Source organism: Pongo abelii, chromosome 6, assembly GCF_028885655.2.
Source record: "Pongo abelii isolate AG06213 chromosome 6, NHGRI_mPonAbe1-v2.0_pri, whole genome shotgun sequence".
Lineage (NCBI taxonomy): Eukaryota > Metazoa > Chordata > Mammalia > Primates > Hominidae > Pongo > Pongo abelii.
Window position 1 is genome coordinate 34,681,226 of NC_071991.2, and position 18,774 is coordinate 34,699,999.

Genomic DNA, 18,774 nt, shown 5'->3' on the forward strand with positions numbered 1-18,774 from the left:
GCACGTACGGCGCGAGCCCGAGGGCGACAGCAGCGCGCAGGCGCACGTTGGTCCCCGCGCTTTTCGGAGGCTGCCAGCGTCCCAGACCAGCCGCAGGTGGGACGCGGTGACGGGAGGCGGGGCAGGGGCGCTGCTGACCCCTGTGGAGCATCAGGGATGGGGCGTAGGGGAGAGGCGGGCGGGTGCCTCTGGAATGCTGGGGGGTCGCGGGGCGGGGGCTTCGCGGGAGGCCGTGGGAGGCGGGAGCCAGGCAGTGGCTGTGCCCTTTTGCTTCCGTCTTAGGGGGAGGGTGGCAGACCCGCTAGCCCAGAACCAGACTCATCCAGGATTAGGAAGCTGGGGCCCGGCGTGGACGGCAGGCTTGGGGCCAGGTCTGCGAGCGGCTTCCTTTGGCAGAGCCTGTCCGGGGGCGGGGCCGCTTACCGCAGGCATTTACCGGGCCCAGCGGGGCTCTGGGCGCCCACAGCGGGGGTCAGTCAGCTCCCCTGTGACCCAGGCAAGCTCTTAATCTCTGTGATGAGAAAGAAGGGCTCATACCTTTCTGGGGTCATTGTGAGGAATCAGAAGAAGCAGTATTTTATAGAGTATTTTCTAAGTGCTGAGTCCTCTGTCGAGTGCTTTGCAGAATTAAAATACCTTGTCAGCTCAGTGATGTTGCTGCGCTTCTTTTATAGGTGAAAACCGGCAGAAAGACATTAAGAGATTTTCCTACAGTCACTGCTGGCAGATGATAGAGCCAGGATTTGAACGCAGGCAGTCTGGCTCCAGACCCTGTGCTCTTAACTCCCGTTTTGCATCAAGAATAGAATCCTATGAAAGGCCTGTGCAGTGCTTGGTACTGAGTAGGCACTCCGTCAGTATTTTAGTAGCTATTATTCCAAAGGACACTGTATTCTAGGTACTAAGACAATGTGAATGGAATGGAAAACAATTCCTCCCTGCAGAAGCCAACTATCTAGGAAGACAGATAATGGCATTATTAAAATAATCAGAACATTTGCAAAATAAAGAAGATTGAAATGCAGTTCATATGACAGTGCTAATTAATCATACTTTTTAGATCTAGGAAAGGCATAAAGGTTAAATTGACTTGGAAGTGGTAAACAAGACAATGGTTGTGTCACTGATCAGTGATGGCCAGTTTTTGGTTATCCATATTTGCCATTTAAATGATTGAATTGAAAGGAAGAAGTAAGACTTGGAAGATGAATATTGAAGGAAAGGTGAAGATGGAAAAGAGAAGGGGGTTTATTCTGAGAACAGTGACTAGAACTCTGAGTTATGGTAGAAATTTCAGGATAACAGATGATAAAGTGGAATGAAGCCATGGAGAGGAAGAGAATGATAATACTAATTGTGAAAGTTTGTGTCAAGTGTTTTCCGAGTCATCTTTCTTTCAGTTTCTCATTTCCAGTATTGTATAAATGAGTTTAACATCAAAATGGTATAGTGAAAAAAAGGATGAACTGCTTGACGGAAGAGGTCAGATCTAGTTTTGACTCTAGCTTATTTAGCTTTACAGCTTTAAATAAATTACAGTGTCTTTAAAGCTCTGGATCTTAAGTTTTCTTATTGTTTTTTAAACAAAGATTTATGAACACCTACTTACAATGTGACAAATGTCTTTGTAAGGCATTATGGGAGATAAAAGCTGCATTAAACCTGGTTGTTGTACTTACAAGTAATTTGGAAGGCAAAATTTCAAATACTTGAACCTAAAGTAGGGTTTCTTGGTTTTCATTTAATTAATTGAAATACTGTTAGGAAACAAAAAATTTTTAATAAATTTTTCTTGTGGATTCTATATGTCTAACGATATGATACATCTATAGTTCTGTTTAAAGGTAACAATGTGAGGAAGCTTATGCGAATAACTTGACAGAAGAAATCTAAAGTAAAACATTTTACTAGTAGGCTAGCTTGTTCTTATTTCATTTATTGTAACAGTTTCACTTTTTAATAATTATGTGAAATTAGGAAACAGAGATATTCTAGGGCATTCTCTTTAGGGTGATGAACTTATTCATGAATAGGTTACTAAAACCATTTAAATATGCCATAGTTTAAATTTGTGATGATCCATGCTGTTCAATCTGTGACCTAGGATAGCAGCATCAAGGAGCATTGTGTACATGCAGAAGTGCACAGTACCTGGAGTGAAACTGCTTGTGTTCGATTTCTGGTACCATTCATAACTGGCTGTGTGATCTCAAGTAAGTTCTTTAAGTCTCTCAGCCTCAGTTTCTACATTTGTGTGATAAGGATAATGATAGTTTTCAGATTATTTTCATAGTCATTACTTGATTTGATTCTTCCAATGGTTCCTCTCACTTTGCAGATAAGAAAACTGAAGAACCAGCTGGGTGCAGTGGCTCACGCCTGTAATCCCAGCACTTGGGAGGCTGAGGCGGGTGGATTACCTGAGGTCAGGAGTTCGAGACCAGCCTGACTAACATGGCGAAACCCCATCTCTACTAAAAATATAAAAATTAGCCAGGGGTGGTGGCGGGTGCCTGTAATCCCAGCTACTTGGGAAGCTGGGGCAGGAGAATCACTTGAACCCGTGAGGTGGAGGTTGCAGTAAGCTGAGATAGCGCCACTGCCCTCCAGCAGCCTGGGTGACAGAGCGAGACACTGTCTCAAAAAAAAATAAAAATAAAATAAAAATAAACCATCAGTGATAGTACAAAGCTCGCTTAAGCTCATTCACCTAGTTTTATAGATCAGACTTAAACCTCTTGTTTAATTTGTTTTTCTTTATGTATCTATAGTTCCATTGTTTTTAAAATTTAAAATTAATTTTAAACCTTATGAATGCTTTCCCTACAGATAAAATTATGTAACTAAAACAATTTAACTCATAAATTATTATTTAATCAAGTCTTTAATTTTGAAGACTTCATATTGATATATCTTGAATACTTGAAATCTATAGTTAACTAGATATTTCTCTTATAACCTGTCCTTATAAATGTACATTATAAATAAAAAGTCCAGTGTCCCTTCCTTCAGATTAGCAGAAATTTTAAAACTATATTTAAAGTATTGTCTTTGTTTTCTTCATACTGATTTTCATTTTTATTGTTTGTTATAGAACCTCTAAAATGCAGACCTCCAGCTCTAGATCTGTGCACCTGAGTGAATGGCAGAAGAATTACTTCACAATTACATCTGGCATATGTACAGGACGGAAGGCAGATGCATACCGTGCACAGATATTACGCATTCAGTATGCATGGGCAAACTGTGAGATTTCCCAGGTCTGTGCTACCAAACTGTTCAAAAAATATGCAGAGAAATATTCTGCAATTATTGATTCTGACAATGTTGAATCTGGCTTGAATAATTATGCAGAAAACATTTTAACTTTGGCAGGATCTCAACAAACAGATAGTGACAAGTGGCAGTCTGGATTGTCAATAAATAATGTTTTCAAAATGAGTAGTGTACAGAAGATGATGCAAGCTGGCAAAAAATTCAAAGACTCCCTGTTGGAACCTGCTCTTACATCAGTGGTAATCCATAAGGAGGCCACTGTCTTTGATCTTCCTAAATTTAGTGTTTGTGGTAGTTCTCAAGAGAGTGACCCATTACCTAACTCAGCTCATGATCGAGATAGGACCCAAGACTTCCCAGAGAGCAATCCTTTGAAACTCCTTCAGAGTGCCCAGCCACCTATGGTGACTAACACTGCTAGGACTTGTCCTACATTCTCAGCACCTGTAGGTGAGTCAGCTACTGCAAAATTCCATGTCACACCGTTGTTTGGAAATGTCAAAAAGGAAAATCACAGCTCTCCAAAAGAAAACACAGGACTTAATATGTTCTTATCTAACCAGTCTTGTTTTCCTGCTGCCTGTGAAAATCCACAGAGGAAGTCTTTTTATGGTTCTGGCACCATTGATGCACTTTCCAGTCCAATACTGAATAAGGCTTGTAGTAAAACAGAAGATAATGGCCCAAAGGAGGATAGCAGCCTGCCTACATTTAAAACTGCAAAAGAACAATTATGGGTAGATCAGCAAAAAAAGTACCACCAGCCTCAGCGTGCATCAGGGTCTTCATATGGTGGTGTAAAAAAGTCTCTAGGAGCTAGTAGATCCCGAGGGATACTTGGAAAGTTTGTTCCTCCTATACCCAAGCAAGATGGGGGAGAGCAGAATGGAGGAATGCAGTGTAAGCCTTATGGGGCAGGACCTACAGAACCAGCACATCCATTTGATGAGCGTCTGAAGAACTTGGAGCCAAAGATGATCGAACTTATTACGAATGAGATTATGGATCATGGACCTCCAGTAAATTGGGAAGATATTGCAGGAGTAGAATTTGCTAAAGCCACCATAAAGGAAATAGTTGTGTGGCCCATGTTGAGGCCAGACATCTTTACTGGTTTAAGGGGACCCCCTAAAGGAATTTTGCTCTTTGGTCCTCCTGGAACTGGTAAAACTCTAATTGGCAAGTGCATTGCTAGTCAGTCTGGGGCAACATTCTTTAGCATCTCTGCTTCATCCTTAACTTCTAAATGGGTAGGTGAGGGGGAGAAGATGGTCCGTGCATTGTTTGCTGTTGCAAGGTGTCAGCAACCAGCTGTGATATTTATTGACGAAATTGATTCCCTGTTATCTCAACGGGGAGATGGTGAGCATGAATCTTCTAGAAGGATAAAAACAGAATTTTTAGTTCAATTAGATGGAGCAACAACATCTTCTGAAGATCGTATCCTAGTGGTGGGAGCAACAAATCGGCCACAAGAAATTGATGAGGCTGCCCGGAGAAGATTGGTGAAAAGGCTTTATATTCCCCTCCCAGAAGCTTCAGCCAGGAAACAGATAGTAATTAATCTAATGTCCAAAGAGCAGTGTTGCCTCAGTGAAGAAGAAATTGAACAGATTGTACAGCAGTCTGATGCGTTCTCAGGAGCAGACATGACACAGCTTTGCAGAGAGGCTTCTCTTGGTCCTATTCGCAGTTTACAAACTGCTGACATTGCTACCATAACACCGGATCAAGTTCGACCCATAGCTTATATTGATTTTGAAAATGCTTTTAGAACTGTGCGACCTAGTGTTTCTCCAAAAGATTTAGAGCTTTATGAAAACTGGAACAAAACTTTTGGTTGTGGAAAGTAAATGGGATACTTGGAATCAAGGCATCTCTGTAGTACAGTCTTCTTTATTTTTTAGCATAGAAAGTTGGGGATGTGTTAATTGTGTTTTTTAGAATATATTCAAATTCTATACTTCAAATAATACAGATTTTACATCTGATTGACATAGTGTATGTTAATGTAAGTTTTGCTTTCTAGTGATTACCTGATATGTAAGCCTATTTGAACAAAGTGAGAATGAAATTTTGTTTCTAAGAAGTCTTTCTCTTGAAGCTATATAACATGAAAAGTGAGCTCAAATTTTTTTTAGTTGAAGATTACATATAAAGTTGTGTCTGATTAATATTCATCTTTTATTGAAGAAAATGCCTTCTGATGGCCACATAATTCTTAATGTCGGCTAGTATAATGGTTTACATTTGGACAAAGTATTGCTTAGTGTTATTTAAGTAGATTTAAGATCTCAAAGCTAAAGTGCCAATTTTTACTTTCTTCAGCCAATTTGTTACCTCTTTTATGGTTTTTAATTTTTATCAGGACTAACATTTTCAGAAATAGCAAGGTGTGATCTAGTATTAGAGAGATATTCACAGAACTGAAAGGTTAATTAAGAATGTTGGTTATTTTCAGGGGAGCGTGTGATAGTTAACATTAATATTTTATTTGACACTACAGCCTGTAATACTGCTCTCTTTCAAAAATAAGTGTTTTCAGATTTTTATAACAGACCCATTTTGTTTTATGAAACATGTTCATTACAGAAACATGAGAAAATAGAGATAAGTAAAAAGAATAAAAGTCACTGTTATCCTACCACTTTGTGGGACACACTATTAATATTTAAGCATAGATTCTTCCAGATGTTTTGTTTTATACAGCAGTAGGATTGTATAATGTATTCTCTCTTGTAGCCTGCTCTTCAAAGCATATCTTCACTTTCCATGTTAACATAAATGTCATTTTATGATTGTCGAGGATTCCATGGATGGATGGACTATAATTGAGTCATCTGGTAGAGCGCATATAGGACAGGACGCTAGGTTGTTTATCTTTTGTTTGTTGTAAAGGAACTATGTGGGATGCATTTGGTGATCTTTTTAAAAAATGTATAAATTTCTTGAGTAATTCTTGGATTAAAGAATATGCCCTTTTTAAAGCTTTTGGCTTGCATTCTAAATTGTCCTCTTGAAAAAGTAGTTCCTGTGTAAAACTCCATCTGCACTGAATCAGAGCTATGGCAGCATTGGGCAGTAGGCAGTTTTGGTATTTGTTGGCATTCTTTTTGCATTTATTCAAAAAACTGAAGGTACTGAAAGTAGAGCAATGAACAACACAAATATCCTTGGTTTCATGGAGGTTACATTTAAGTTCTAATGTTTTCTCTTGTGAACAGTGCAATTTGAAATGACAAATTGAAACACTTTTAGTTGTTGAATTTAGACAGTTTGTGTATATAGTTTAAATTTTTATTCTTGGTTTGCCTTCTGTTTTTATGTTAAAAGATTGTTGTTGCAATTTTTAGTTTTTCCCTTTGTAATATGTGATTGTCTTTCATTAGAATTCATTTTTTGTTTTGTTTTGGTTATTTTGAGACAGTCTCACTGTGTTGCCTAGGCTGGAGTGCAGTGGTGTGATCTCAGCTCCCTGCAACCTCTGCCTCCTGGGTTCCAGTGATTCTTGTGCCTCAGTCTCCCTCGTAGCTGAGACCACAGGTGTGCACCACCACACCCAGCTAATTTTTGTATTTTTAATCGAGATGGGGTTTCACCATGTTGCCCAGGCTGCTCTCGAACTCCTGGCCTCAAACGATCCACCTACCTCAGCCTCCCGAAGTGTTGGGATTACAGGCGTGAGCCACCACACCTGGCCTTTTTTATTAGAATTTGGACGTTAAACTTGCCTTCAGTTCTTAGTTATATCTTTTAACATCCTAAAACATTCCACAATATTCATTACTGTCTTTATCCCTTTCTATATAAACAGCACTATAACCTTGGTTTCTTTGGTATTGATGTCAAGGAATTCTCTAGTTTTTCTTTCTTGGTATTTAATTGCAGATCACTCCCACCTTCTTGGGTCTTAAAATTACTGTAGCTATTTAGATTTATCAGCATTTGCCCTCTAGCTGTTATTGTTTTATTTAGCTCTGAAATTTGGTCTTAATATTTATTATCAGTTTTTTTCAGTTACAGCTTCTGCCAGCCCTGACTTTAAGCTCCCTTGATCACCAGCCACAGGGCCACTTCTTTCTATGGAGTTTAGAAATTGTGACAAGGAGAGAAAGTCTAGTTGGTTTAGCTCATCTTGGATTAAGCAGAGCCCATGTCTCTGGTTAGCTCAAGAAATGGTCTTTCCTGAATTAAGGTCTACTCTGTTAAATAAGAATCTAAACCTGAAGGGAATAGTCAGGATATTTTAAAGCTGGAAAGAAAATTTGAGCTGGGGAGTCAACTGTTGTTTCTACGTTATACCACAGAGAAGCATTCTTTGTCTCAACACTTTGTGATTTTGAGTGTTTGAAGCAGTTGGATAGGAAGCTTACTGAAACTTTAAGATTTCTTACTCTCGCCACATGCAATTGTCTTCATTGAATATAATAATCTTGGATTAAATTCTCTTGAGTGTGGCACTGCCCTGTCTTTAGCTATTGTTTCAGAAACATGAATGCTAGCCTGATATTTAATGTCTTCAAAAATTACATTCCCTTAGTAGAAATACACATTTTACTAAGCATGTCACTTGGTTATGGTATTAATGCTTAACAATTTTGATATGAATATGGTAATTCTAATTTATGATTTCAGGCCTTCTTAAATCTTTTTGTTATACATCTAATAATATATGATCCTTTTGATATGTATTCATTCTGTGGTAAATTTCTAATTTTTCTGAAATTTTCACTCATTTTCTTAATTCTAAAATATCTCTCAGGTGTGCCTTTCATATTGACAAGCTGGTCTTGATGGAATCATAGTCTAAAGATCATGGGCTGTGGAGCCAAATAGACCTGTTGAATTCTGGCTCTGTCATTTACTGGTGACTGTTGGTTACTTAGTTATTCAATCTCAATTCTAAAGTGAGAATAGTTTATACCTGTCTTGTTGGAGAGTGAGGATTAAATAGTAAAATACAGATTTAAAAGGCCTGGCTCATGTTTTATGATTGTGCATCTTCTTTGAATCTGCCTTGATTTAGCTCTTGTTGCTGTGAACGATCTTTTCAGCTATTTTGTGTGGTTGTCCTAGCTCATTCTGCTTAGTGTTTGTGGTATTTGCATCATATTATTAGAGATCATATGCCATCTATCTTTAGTTTTGTGGAAAAATTCTAATTTCAAAGAAATATCTCTTAGTTATGTTTCTCCTTTTCTACACTTTAGAACTTTTTTAAAGGTCTGTCCCAGATTATTATTTTTCTCTACTCATGCTTATATGTTATTTATTGGTCTCCACTGTTACTCCCCAGTGTTTTTTTAAAGGACACTTTACAGCCCACCTTTAGGGATCTGATTAAAAGAAAGGATTCTACCAAGGTCCATGGCAAAAGGACAGGTTGGATAAAGATAACATCTTTTAACTTCCTTCTTATATTCCTAGTTCTTGACCTCAGTTCGGGAGTTGGTGGTGAGGGAGCACATTTTAAACAGTTTAAGCAGGTGGGGCCATCTTGAAGGTTTGCCCCAGCAGCCTGGGTGAATGGAGGGAGTCTTGGGAGAGTAGATAAGATGCAGTCACCACTTTTAACTCTTGCCCTTAAAAAATACTTTTACAACACGGCTTATAATGGAAAGAGCATTAAAATGGACGTTAGAAAACTGCCAGTGATTCTAACCTTAGAGAGTTTGTACAGACTCCCTAAGATCTGTTTTTTTAGTGATAAAAGGAAATTGTACTGGACAATCCTTAATAACACATCCAGATTTCTGTTATCACTTACCAAAAATTTATGAATTTGAGAATTGCTTACACAATATCAGGTGCTGGGTACTGGGAGGTACAAAACAAAGTATAGTCAGGTAAGGGCTAACTTTATTACTAATTTGGCTCATTATAAAAACAACGGGAAAACATGAAGAGAGGGCTTTATTAAGGAGTTAAGTCAGCATAATGGACCACTTAATATATAATAAACCACTTAAAGGAAAAAGAAAAATTAGGAAGTCCACATAAGGTGGCGTTTTATAAAGGCAACATGCTGTGGTTAAGGACACTTGGGCCATTGGTGTTTTGTGACAGCTGGGCTCAGGCATCTCAACAAGCAGCAGTGTGCCTGCTGACCAACAGGGCCTGCCACAGCCAGTGAAGCACAACTATTAGAGCTCTCTCAATCCATTTCTGCTCAGAAATGTAGAGATGGCGGGGAAAACGTAGCTAAGTCCCAGGTTCCTTGGATATGGCCAGGGCAAGCACTCCCATACTACAACAACCTGTGCAGTCAGTGAGTCCAGAGCAGAGGCCTTGTCTCCTCCTTTGCTCACCTTCACTCACTGCCCTGGACTGTCAGGGCCCGGTTCTCATCCCCATGTGTGATGAAGCCATGCAGTCCTAGAGAGGGAGCCATCAGCGCTTGGTAGTCCCATGCTTTAGTGTCAGAGTTGCACCTTACCTTTGTATCCAAGAAATGCATGCAGCTCAACTTTCCCTTAAAAGGCTTCTAGGAAAAAACTACCCCAGCATTTTTTTCCCCCAGAAGAATATGTTAGCTTAATAATAAAAGGTATAGTAACAAACTTTCCATTTAAAATAGTGGCCTAAGCCACAAATTTACCTTTCCTGCCCGTATGTGCAAAATTTTCATTGAAATGAAAAAATACACACTAAGAATAAATCCAATGTGATGTTGGAAAAGAGAGAAGGTTACCATTTTCAAATATGACAGGTGTTTCTGGAGGTCACAAGGCAAATGGTACTGGGTTGTTGGAATCCCTGAGCTAAATAATGGCTGTGAAAACGCCAGCTGAGATTGGTTATCTCAGCAGTGCCTGGGCTGTACCCCTAGCTTAGGCAGCAAAATAGGCTGTGGGCCAGTGGTCTGGTGTCTGAAAGGATTGCCAAGACAAGCCTTGCAGAGCTCATGCCCCACTGTTCTTGTGGAGCCACTGGGAAGTGGAGTTCCCTAAATCAGGGGGAGTCATTTACAGTCGCCTGGCTTTTGTGGGCCCTGCAGCCTGAGAAGTGAGTAAGGATGGCAGGTACTTGGTTGCCACGTTAGACAGAATCACAAGTATTTGATGAAGCAGTGGAACTTCTTTATGTAACTAACTCCTGTCTTGGTAACTTTTTACCTGCTTCAACATTTTTTTAAGGGTCAACCCACACTTCCTACAGTTTCTCTATATCCTTGCCACTGACACATGCAGGCTTACGCTGAGACATAGAGGAGGTCATGCTCACGCTACAGTTAACACATCTCTATCCACAGCTGGGCAATATGAAAGACAAATGCTAAGGAAGCTTTCCCCTGTCAGCATACTGATCACTTTTAAAGTATAACTTAACATTACTTCCCCTTGTAAAAATCCTCCAATAGATTCCCATCTAAATGAAAATAAAATCCAGATTCCTTCCTAGAGCCAAATATCGTTTCTCTTCACACTCCTTTCTTACTTTGCTTCATCCCACTGGATCTTAAGGTGCAACAAACATGTTTCTCATATAGGAAGTGTGGTAGGCAGAATTCTGAAGATGTTCCTCCAAGAGACCCATCCCCTGCTTATTCAGTCAAATCTAGGCACTGCTGGGAAGGGACTTTGCAGAGGTAATGCGGTTACAGACCTGCAGATAGGGAGGTTATCTTGAATTATTTGTGTAGGGCCAATCTAATTTCATAAGTCCTTAAAAGCAGAGAATGTTCTTTGGCTGGTTAGAGAAGAGGAGGGCTGAAGAGGCAGAAGAAAGATGTGGCAGAGAGGACGTCCAAGATTCTGAGCATGAGAAGAATTTTCTCCGAAGTTGCAGCTCTGTGAATTAGGAGCCCATGCGCAAAGGCTGGAGAGAAGTCTCTAGGAGCTGACAGGAGCCTCCAGACAATAGCCAACAAAAACCAGAGGTGTCCTACAACTGCATAGAAGGGAATTCTGACAGCAACCTAAATAAGCCAGGAAGCCTCACCCAGAGATTCCAGATGAGAATCCAGGCCGGCTGACACTTTGATTTCAGTCTTATGGGACCCAGAGCAGAGAAACTGGCAGAGACTTCTAGACTTCTGATGTACAGAACTGTGGGGTCATAACTGTGTATGGTTCTAAACTGCTAAGTTTATGGTAGTTTGTTACAGCAGCAGTGTGGGGTAGGGAACATTACACTGTTCTTTGAGTGTGGGAAGCTCTTCCTTACAGCTGCTTCTTCAAGTTAGTAAAATATAATTTCTCCATCAAGGCCTTCTTTGACCACTGGGGAGATAGCCTCCACTAACTTCCAACACATGCATGCCATCACTATCATATTATCCTACATTTTTTATTGGTAACTGTTACTAACTGAAAATACTTATGCTTACTGTCTTTGTCTCTAATCCTATTTCACACCCATTAGAAAGTTCTTTACAGCTAGGGATTTTATGTGCACTTCACAACCACGCAAGATTCATGAGATTTCTGAAAAACCCAACATGAGAGGCACCCAGAGAAGAAGCAGAGTGATTCCTATCAAAGAAAACCATTGATTCAGGAGACTGAGTAGAGCTTTAGAAAGTCTTGATCCCGGAAGACATGGTAGCCACCAAATTAAAATAGGCAGCTATTGTATTAGTATATTGTTACATAACAATATCACCACAAACTTAGTGACTTTAAACAACACACATTAATGACCTTGTAGTTTCTTTCAGGCTTAGCTGGGTCCTCTGCTTCAGGGACCCACAGGGCTGCAATGAAGGTGTTGGTCAGGGCTGTAGTCTCATCTGAGGCTTGTTGGGGAAGGATCCACTTCTCAGCTCACGTGGTGGTTGGGCAACATTCAGTTTCTTACAGATGGCTGGACAGAGGGCCTTAGTTCTTGCCATCTGTTGGCTGGAGGTTGCCCTTAGTTCCTTGCCATGTAGGCATTCCAGTGTGGCTGCTTGCTTCCTCAAAGCTGGCAGGGGAGAGAGCCTTTCCAGTAGCACAGATGTTACTATCTTCTGTAATGTAATCACACAGGCAACACTTTGTCATCTTTGCTGTATTCTGTAGGGTGAGAGCAAGACACAGGTCCTTCCCACTCTTAGGGAAGGGTATTAAAAATGACAACTACCAGGAGGTAGGGATCATGGATCCTGCTTCAGAATCTATCACAGCTGTGAAATAAAGGCCCAGGAAACAGAAGAATTCTAATGGTCAAAATAAAAATCTTAGTGGAAGAACTGAATTTTTTAAAATGGAAAGGGCTGAAACAAGATAGTTAAAAGGAAGAATAAGCTGTGGAATTATTTTACAATCTTCAGCAGACAGAGCTAGAGTGAGGAGTTAAGTAGTATGACAGATTCCAGGAAACTAATATCCATATAATGGGGAATCTATAGAAAGTAAAAAGGAGAGAGGTAGATGATAATTGCATTATTAAGAGCAGATAATTCTTCTGAGTGAAATACATAGTTCATATCAAAAGCATCTACTGAGAGTGTGGTGTTATATGTAGGTTTTTCATCCAGGGTTCTTTGGCTCATAACTCCCACAGCCCTTATACAGTCTTGTTATAATGTTGGATGTGTTAGGCCTCAGGTAGGCCTCTGGTGTTCTGCCCTCCTTCCGCTCTAATATTCTCCCACCTTTCTGATTGTGGGTCTTAAGACTCATAAAATTCCAAGAGGACAGGGTTCAGAGAGCTTCCCAATAGCTGAACATGTGGAGGTTCCGGGAGAGTGGTGTGCCCAGGGAGGGCAAGGAAGCTCCAAGCCTCTTCCCCTATACCTCGCCGTAGCATTTCTTCGTCTGTATTTTTTCCAGTATAGAGCAATAAACTGGTGAACTGTTTCCCTGAGTTGTATGAGCTGCTCCTGCAAATTTATTGAACCCAAAGAAAGGGTCATGGGAACCTTGAAGCTGGTTGGTCAGAAGTTCTGAAGGCCTGGACTTGGCGACTGGTGTGGAGGGGCAGTCTTGGGGACTGACCCCTCAGCCTGTGGGATCTGACACCATCGCTAGGTAAATAGTGTTGGAATTGAATTAGAGGACATGCAGCTGGAGTCTGCTGATGGGTGTATGGGGAAAAAACCCACATTTGATCACAGAAGTCTTCTGTGTTGATGATTGTTGTGTGAGAGTAAAGGAAAAGTGCGGTTAGAGGGAGTTTTCTCTAAACAGTGTTAAGAATTGGGGATGGACTGAGACATACCTTCGTAAAGTCTCTGGGGAAAGAGAGCAAGAGAGCACAACCAAACAGGCAATCTATAAAAGACTAAGAATCAGAGTGTCAACTAAAATGTCAAATAACATTAAATGCTGGAAAGTAACGGGGCTGAGCGCAGTGGCTCACGCCTGTAATCCCAACACTTTGGGAGGCCAAGGCGAGAGGATCACTAAAGGCCAGGAGTTTGAGACCAGCCTGGGCAACATAGTGAGACACCAATCTCTACCAAAAAAAAAAAAAAAAAAAATTAGCTGAGTATGGTGGCATATGCTTGTAATCCCAGAGACTCGGGAGGCTGAGGTAAGAGAATCACTTGAGCCTGAGCCTGGGCGTTCAAGGCTGCAGTGAGTCATGATTGCACCACTGCATTCCAGCCTGGGTGACAGAGTGAGACCCTGTCTCTAAAAAGAAAATAATAATAATAAAACAGTGCTCACAAAGTTCTGGGGACAAATAATTTTGAGATTAGAATTGTAGATCTAATGTCAAATGGGCGACTACAGTAAATTCTTGTTTAGATACAGTGGACCCCAAATTATTATATATTCTTTCTGGGGAAGAAAGAGGAAAAGGCCCCTGAAGGATGCCTTAGGCAAATGAGAAATGAATCAGGATAAGGAAGTCAGCAAGAGGGAAGCTATAGTACATGCCAAGCCACCGTGGGCAAAGGAACCAGCAAACCCTGTGACTAAGTCTAAATAATTTTTGACAATGTAGTTGCACAGTTTAATACAACTGTTAAAATGAATTCTTGAAATAAAAACATAACATTAAAAAAATCCAAAACTAAAATTCCAGAAGATTTCAACAAACAGGGATAAAAGATAAGAAAAATAAAGCAGCTACTCACATTTTATTGTGTTATGTTTTGTTTGAGGGAGTTTGGCATATATTTGGGTAAGTCTTGATGTTGAGAGAAAGTATGTAGGTTCAGGCTTAGGACCGGGGCATTGAGGCTGACAGGTGGGGCCCATGGCAGGCACAAGGTGTTTGAAATGAAGCCTGTGGGGTGGGTTGGGGTGGGTCAGGCTCTGGCCACATAACAGCAAGGCAGAAGGCAGTCAGAAGGCCATGGGGTGAGGACATTGCAGGGAACCCTACTCAAGCCATGTGCTTTATCCACAATATTTTTTAAATTTATGTATTTATTTTTATTTTTATTTATTTATTTTTTGAGACAGAGTCTCACTCTGTTGCCCAGGCTGAAGTGCAGTGGTGCGATATCGGCTCACTGCAAGCTCCGCCTCCCGGGTTCACGCCATTCTCCTGCCTGTCTCCCAAGTAGTTGGGACTGCAGGTGCCCGCCACCAAGCCTGGCTATTTTTTTGTATTTTTAGCAGAGATGGGGTTTCACCGTGTTAGCCAGGATGGTCTCGATCTCCTGACCTCATCATCCGCCCGCCTCGGCCTCCCAAAGTGCTGGGATTACAGGCGTGAGCCACTGTGCCCGGCCTATTTTTTTATTTTTAAAGTATTTTTATGTGGAATACTTCATGAATTTGCATGTCACCCTTGCTCAGATGCCATGCTAATCTTCTCTGTATCATTCCAATTTATGTACTGCCAAAATGAGCACATCCACTAATCTTTTAGAACGGTGAATAAGCAAACAGTAAGATCACATTTTTTCCTAAAAGGATGACATTGTCAGGAGGCTTGGATATTACTCTTCATAGAGGACAACAATAACAATAAGAAGTCAGGATTTTAGAGTCATATATCTATGGAGCACAGGAGAAGTTTAGTGTAATTTATCAACTACAAGGGCTCTGAGTAGTTAGAAAACAGGAATAATAGGGTACAAAAACAAAGTAAATCCAGACTCAGAAATTCAGCCACTGCTCCCATTACTGAGCCCTATCATGAAGTTGGAACATATGATAATAACTAAATTGAAAAAAGGCAGCTACCATTTTGCCATGAAAATGACTTCAGTAGACATTTGTCTCATTAAAGAGAGGATACTCTCTCCTGTTTTCAGCAAATTACTGCTGAAATCCTTTGGACTGAATTAAACTAGGCAGACCTGGAACTGTCACAGGTGTTGTCAAGACAATTATTGGAACGCCAAGAAAATGATAATTAACATATTACCTCTGAATAATGAGAACCACATATGAAATTTTAAACCTTCTGGTAGCCACATTAAAATAGTAAAAGGAACCAGGTGAAATTAATATCCTATTTCAACATGTAATCAATATAAGAATTGTTTATGAGATACTTTATAAAATTTTTCTTCTTCATATTGAGTCTTTGAAATCCGGTGTATATTTTGCATTTAAAGCACATCTCAGTTCCACCTCACCATAGTTCAAGCGCTCAGACAGTCTCATGAGACCAGAGGCCGCCACGTTGGACAGGGCAGATCTAGACCAGTATAACATCTGTGACCATGTCTGTAATTAAGGCTGTTTCCCTTACAACTCTGTGCTGTATATCTGCAGGCAGCCTTTTGAACTGCAAAATAATTTAATTTTTATACCTTTAAGGTAAAAGTTGAGAATCTGGTGCTTCACAGAAACAGACTGGCTTCTGCTCTTTAAGAGCCTCACGTCCTGTTACCCCAACATTGCCACAGATTTGGATACTGATCTTTAAAAACTCTTAGCCTTCATTGTTAGGCATTTTGCTGCAGTCCAGGCTCATTCCATTGTCTAAACTCATGTGGTGCAAACTATACCATAAAATTATTTTCAGAGGAAAAGTTTAAAAAGTAATATTTTGTTAATAGTTATAAATAATTTAGAAGTACTACATATTGAAGAGCAAAAGAACATAAGGCTATATAAAAATAGAAAGCTTGGAATAGTGCTATTATTGATATATGTTTTTATTGAAAAATGTCCCTGAAGTTGATACTGAAGTTTGAAACTCACAAAATAATGTGTTTCTAACATTACCTTTTAATTTACTGTTTGTGTTATGCCTGTTTAATACTTGAGGTAGATAGATGACTTTGTATTAATAAATGATCATCAGGTGTTTTACATGCTCACTTTCATGTAAATAAAAAATTAGTATTCAATCAGTATTGCTAAAACATCTAACTAAACATATGTAACATGTGAATATACATATATTTAAATTTGTGTATATCATATAAATTAAGATCAAAACAAAACATATATATGTATTTGTTTATGTCTAAAATGTAAGTGTAACTGTTAGTAAAATAGAAATAGGACATAGATCAGAAATGGGATATGAAACTTCCAAATCGGAAGAGAAAAAATAAAAACAAAGGAAACCCAATTCGTGAAATTGAGAAAAAAATGTTTAAAGGTGAAGAGAAACTAATAAAAGCTTAATAAAGAGAAAATTTTAAATAAGATGTCAGGAAAAAGAGGAAACATTTCAGGATTCGCAACAAATGCAAAAACTTCCTTGATTAATAAGCAAAGCCTCCTAAATTAGGCAAAAAGGCAAAGTTTAATTACATTATCTTTATAAAATGAAATATTGAAAATAAAGAATAGAAATATAAACAGGAAAGTGCCAACAAAGATCAGGAACAGGATTATTAATACCAGAAAAAAGAGGAATCAAGGTAAAAAGCAATAAACTCGATAAAGAAAAATATTTTATACTGTTAAGAAGTTTTTGCCTTTACATCCATCATAAACCTTTACACATTGAGCTAAAAGCATCCAAACATAAAGAAAATACCAGTCACAGATGTTTACACATTGAGCTAAAAACATAAAGGTGTAAATTTAAAATTTAAAAATTATTAAAATACTAGCATAGCATTTGGAAATAGTGACATTACCCAGTGTTGGCAAATATTTGGAGAGTAAGATCCTGGCATCCACTGTTGTGGAATGTGGATAAACTTAGCCTTTTTGGAAAGGAATCGTAATATCTACCAAAAGTGATTCCACTTCTAGGAATCTATACTACATAAATAAGTTCACTGAGACATTTTAATGTGTAAAAAATAGATGGCTTAAATATCCATCAATGGAAGATAGCTGAATCTGTTCTATGATCTGTGCAGTGGGTTTTAAAAATCAAGTCAATGTATGTGCACTGATAGGGCAAGAGCTCCAAGTTCTATAATTCAATGAAAAAAGTAAGCTGCACATAGTCCATGTACTTACATGTGTAAGTAAAGGAATGTGAAAAAGCTCCAGAAGGGCATACAATGACAGTTAAGAGTGTTTACCTCTCTGGAGGTAGGTGTTGTGCGAGGGAGGAAGATTTCCATATTTGACTTCACTCACACACACAATATGGTTGTTTTGTGTACAATGACTATCTACTCTTTTATAATTAAAAAAACTCAAATACTATTTTTAAAGTACTGAACATAGCTTTCTTAAATAATTAAACTTTTTTTTTCAACTGGCGCCATTAGGTTTGTTTGGAGAGGCAAGTGGTTAAGAATTGAAAATCCCTATTACGAATTCCTCTCAGAAAACATCATGCATTGCATTTAGGAAATGGGGCTGAAAAGACAATGACCAAACAGAAAATGAATCTTTAAAAAACAGATTGAAAGTCTCCATGTTTTGCACACATGTAAGATTGTATTTAGAAGTAAACCTCTCAGAATCAGAATCTTAGCAAATAGTCATTCATCCAACTCCAAATTGAGCAAACCTATTGAAATTGCTTTAATAAGTAGTTGTGAGGCAAATACGGATTTCATCTGCATGTTAAGAAACCAAACGTTCAGAAACCCATTTTACAAAGGAATCTTTGAGCAAGCAACATATATGCATAACATTACATCTGTGACCACAGAAGTGGATAAATTCTATTTTATCGGAGTTTGGGATGCAGAGAATGTTGAGCTCTCACATCTGGAAGAAATAGCATGACTATATACATGCTTCTGACCTGGTGGAACAATGCAACCCCCAAGTGCATGATAAGCATCTGGAGGCATAATTTCACAAAATACAGAAAATTGCTGTAAAACCAGGGCATGATTGCAATTTAAGGGAAATGGTGCAGATAAATCTATTTTAATGGATAAGCTTAGTAGATGCAAAATAAATATGTCAGCACTTCATTATTTATTCCTTTCAACTGGTCTAAATTAGAGTGGAAAATGCACATAATATTCACTTTAGAATTGTACACATAGAAATGAAAAAAATATTTTTCCTAGGCCTTTTTAGTGCTTTGGAAAAACTTAATCCTAGTCGAGCCTTAATTACAAAGCCTCTCTCTGAGTCTCTTTTTCAATTCCACTGCATAATCTATTGAGCACCTTTTCGTGTCAGACATTGCCTAAGCAGTCAAGTTGCTCCTCACTGAATGGAGTTCACAAATTCCTTTTTGTTCTGGTGAGTCTTGTTTGACATGGTAGAGTTGGTTATTTCATTCAGC

At 39.1% G+C, this 18,774-nt stretch overlaps 1 protein-coding gene and 1 pseudogene across 7 annotated transcripts; one reads left to right on the forward strand and one right to left on the reverse strand.

Moving 5' to 3' along the window:
• FIGNL1 (fidgetin like 1) lies at positions 1-6,263 on the forward strand. Of its 7 annotated transcripts, XM_024250295.3 has the most exons (5): positions 11-96; positions 2,105-2,213; positions 2,339-2,425; positions 3,095-3,260; positions 3,376-6,263. In XM_024250295.3, exon 5 carries the CDS (start codon positions 3,438-3,440, stop codon positions 5,127-5,129), a length of 1,692 nt encoding a protein of 563 aa, XP_024106063.1. In that variant the 5' UTR covers positions 11-96; positions 2,105-2,213; positions 2,339-2,425; positions 3,095-3,260; positions 3,376-3,437; the 3' UTR covers positions 5,130-6,263. The 7 variants fall into 7 exon arrangements, with proteins under 7 accessions (XP_024106059.1, XP_024106063.1, XP_024106064.1 ...); XM_024250291.3 differs by having other exon boundaries at positions 1-96; positions 3,095-6,263; XM_024250296.3 differs by lacking the exon at positions 2,339-2,425.
• An 8,646-nt stretch (positions 6,264-14,909) lies between these two features.
• Positions 14,910-15,010, reverse strand: LOC112134438 (U6 spliceosomal RNA; annotated as a pseudogene).
• Positions 15,011-18,774: the final 3,764 nt, after the last annotated feature.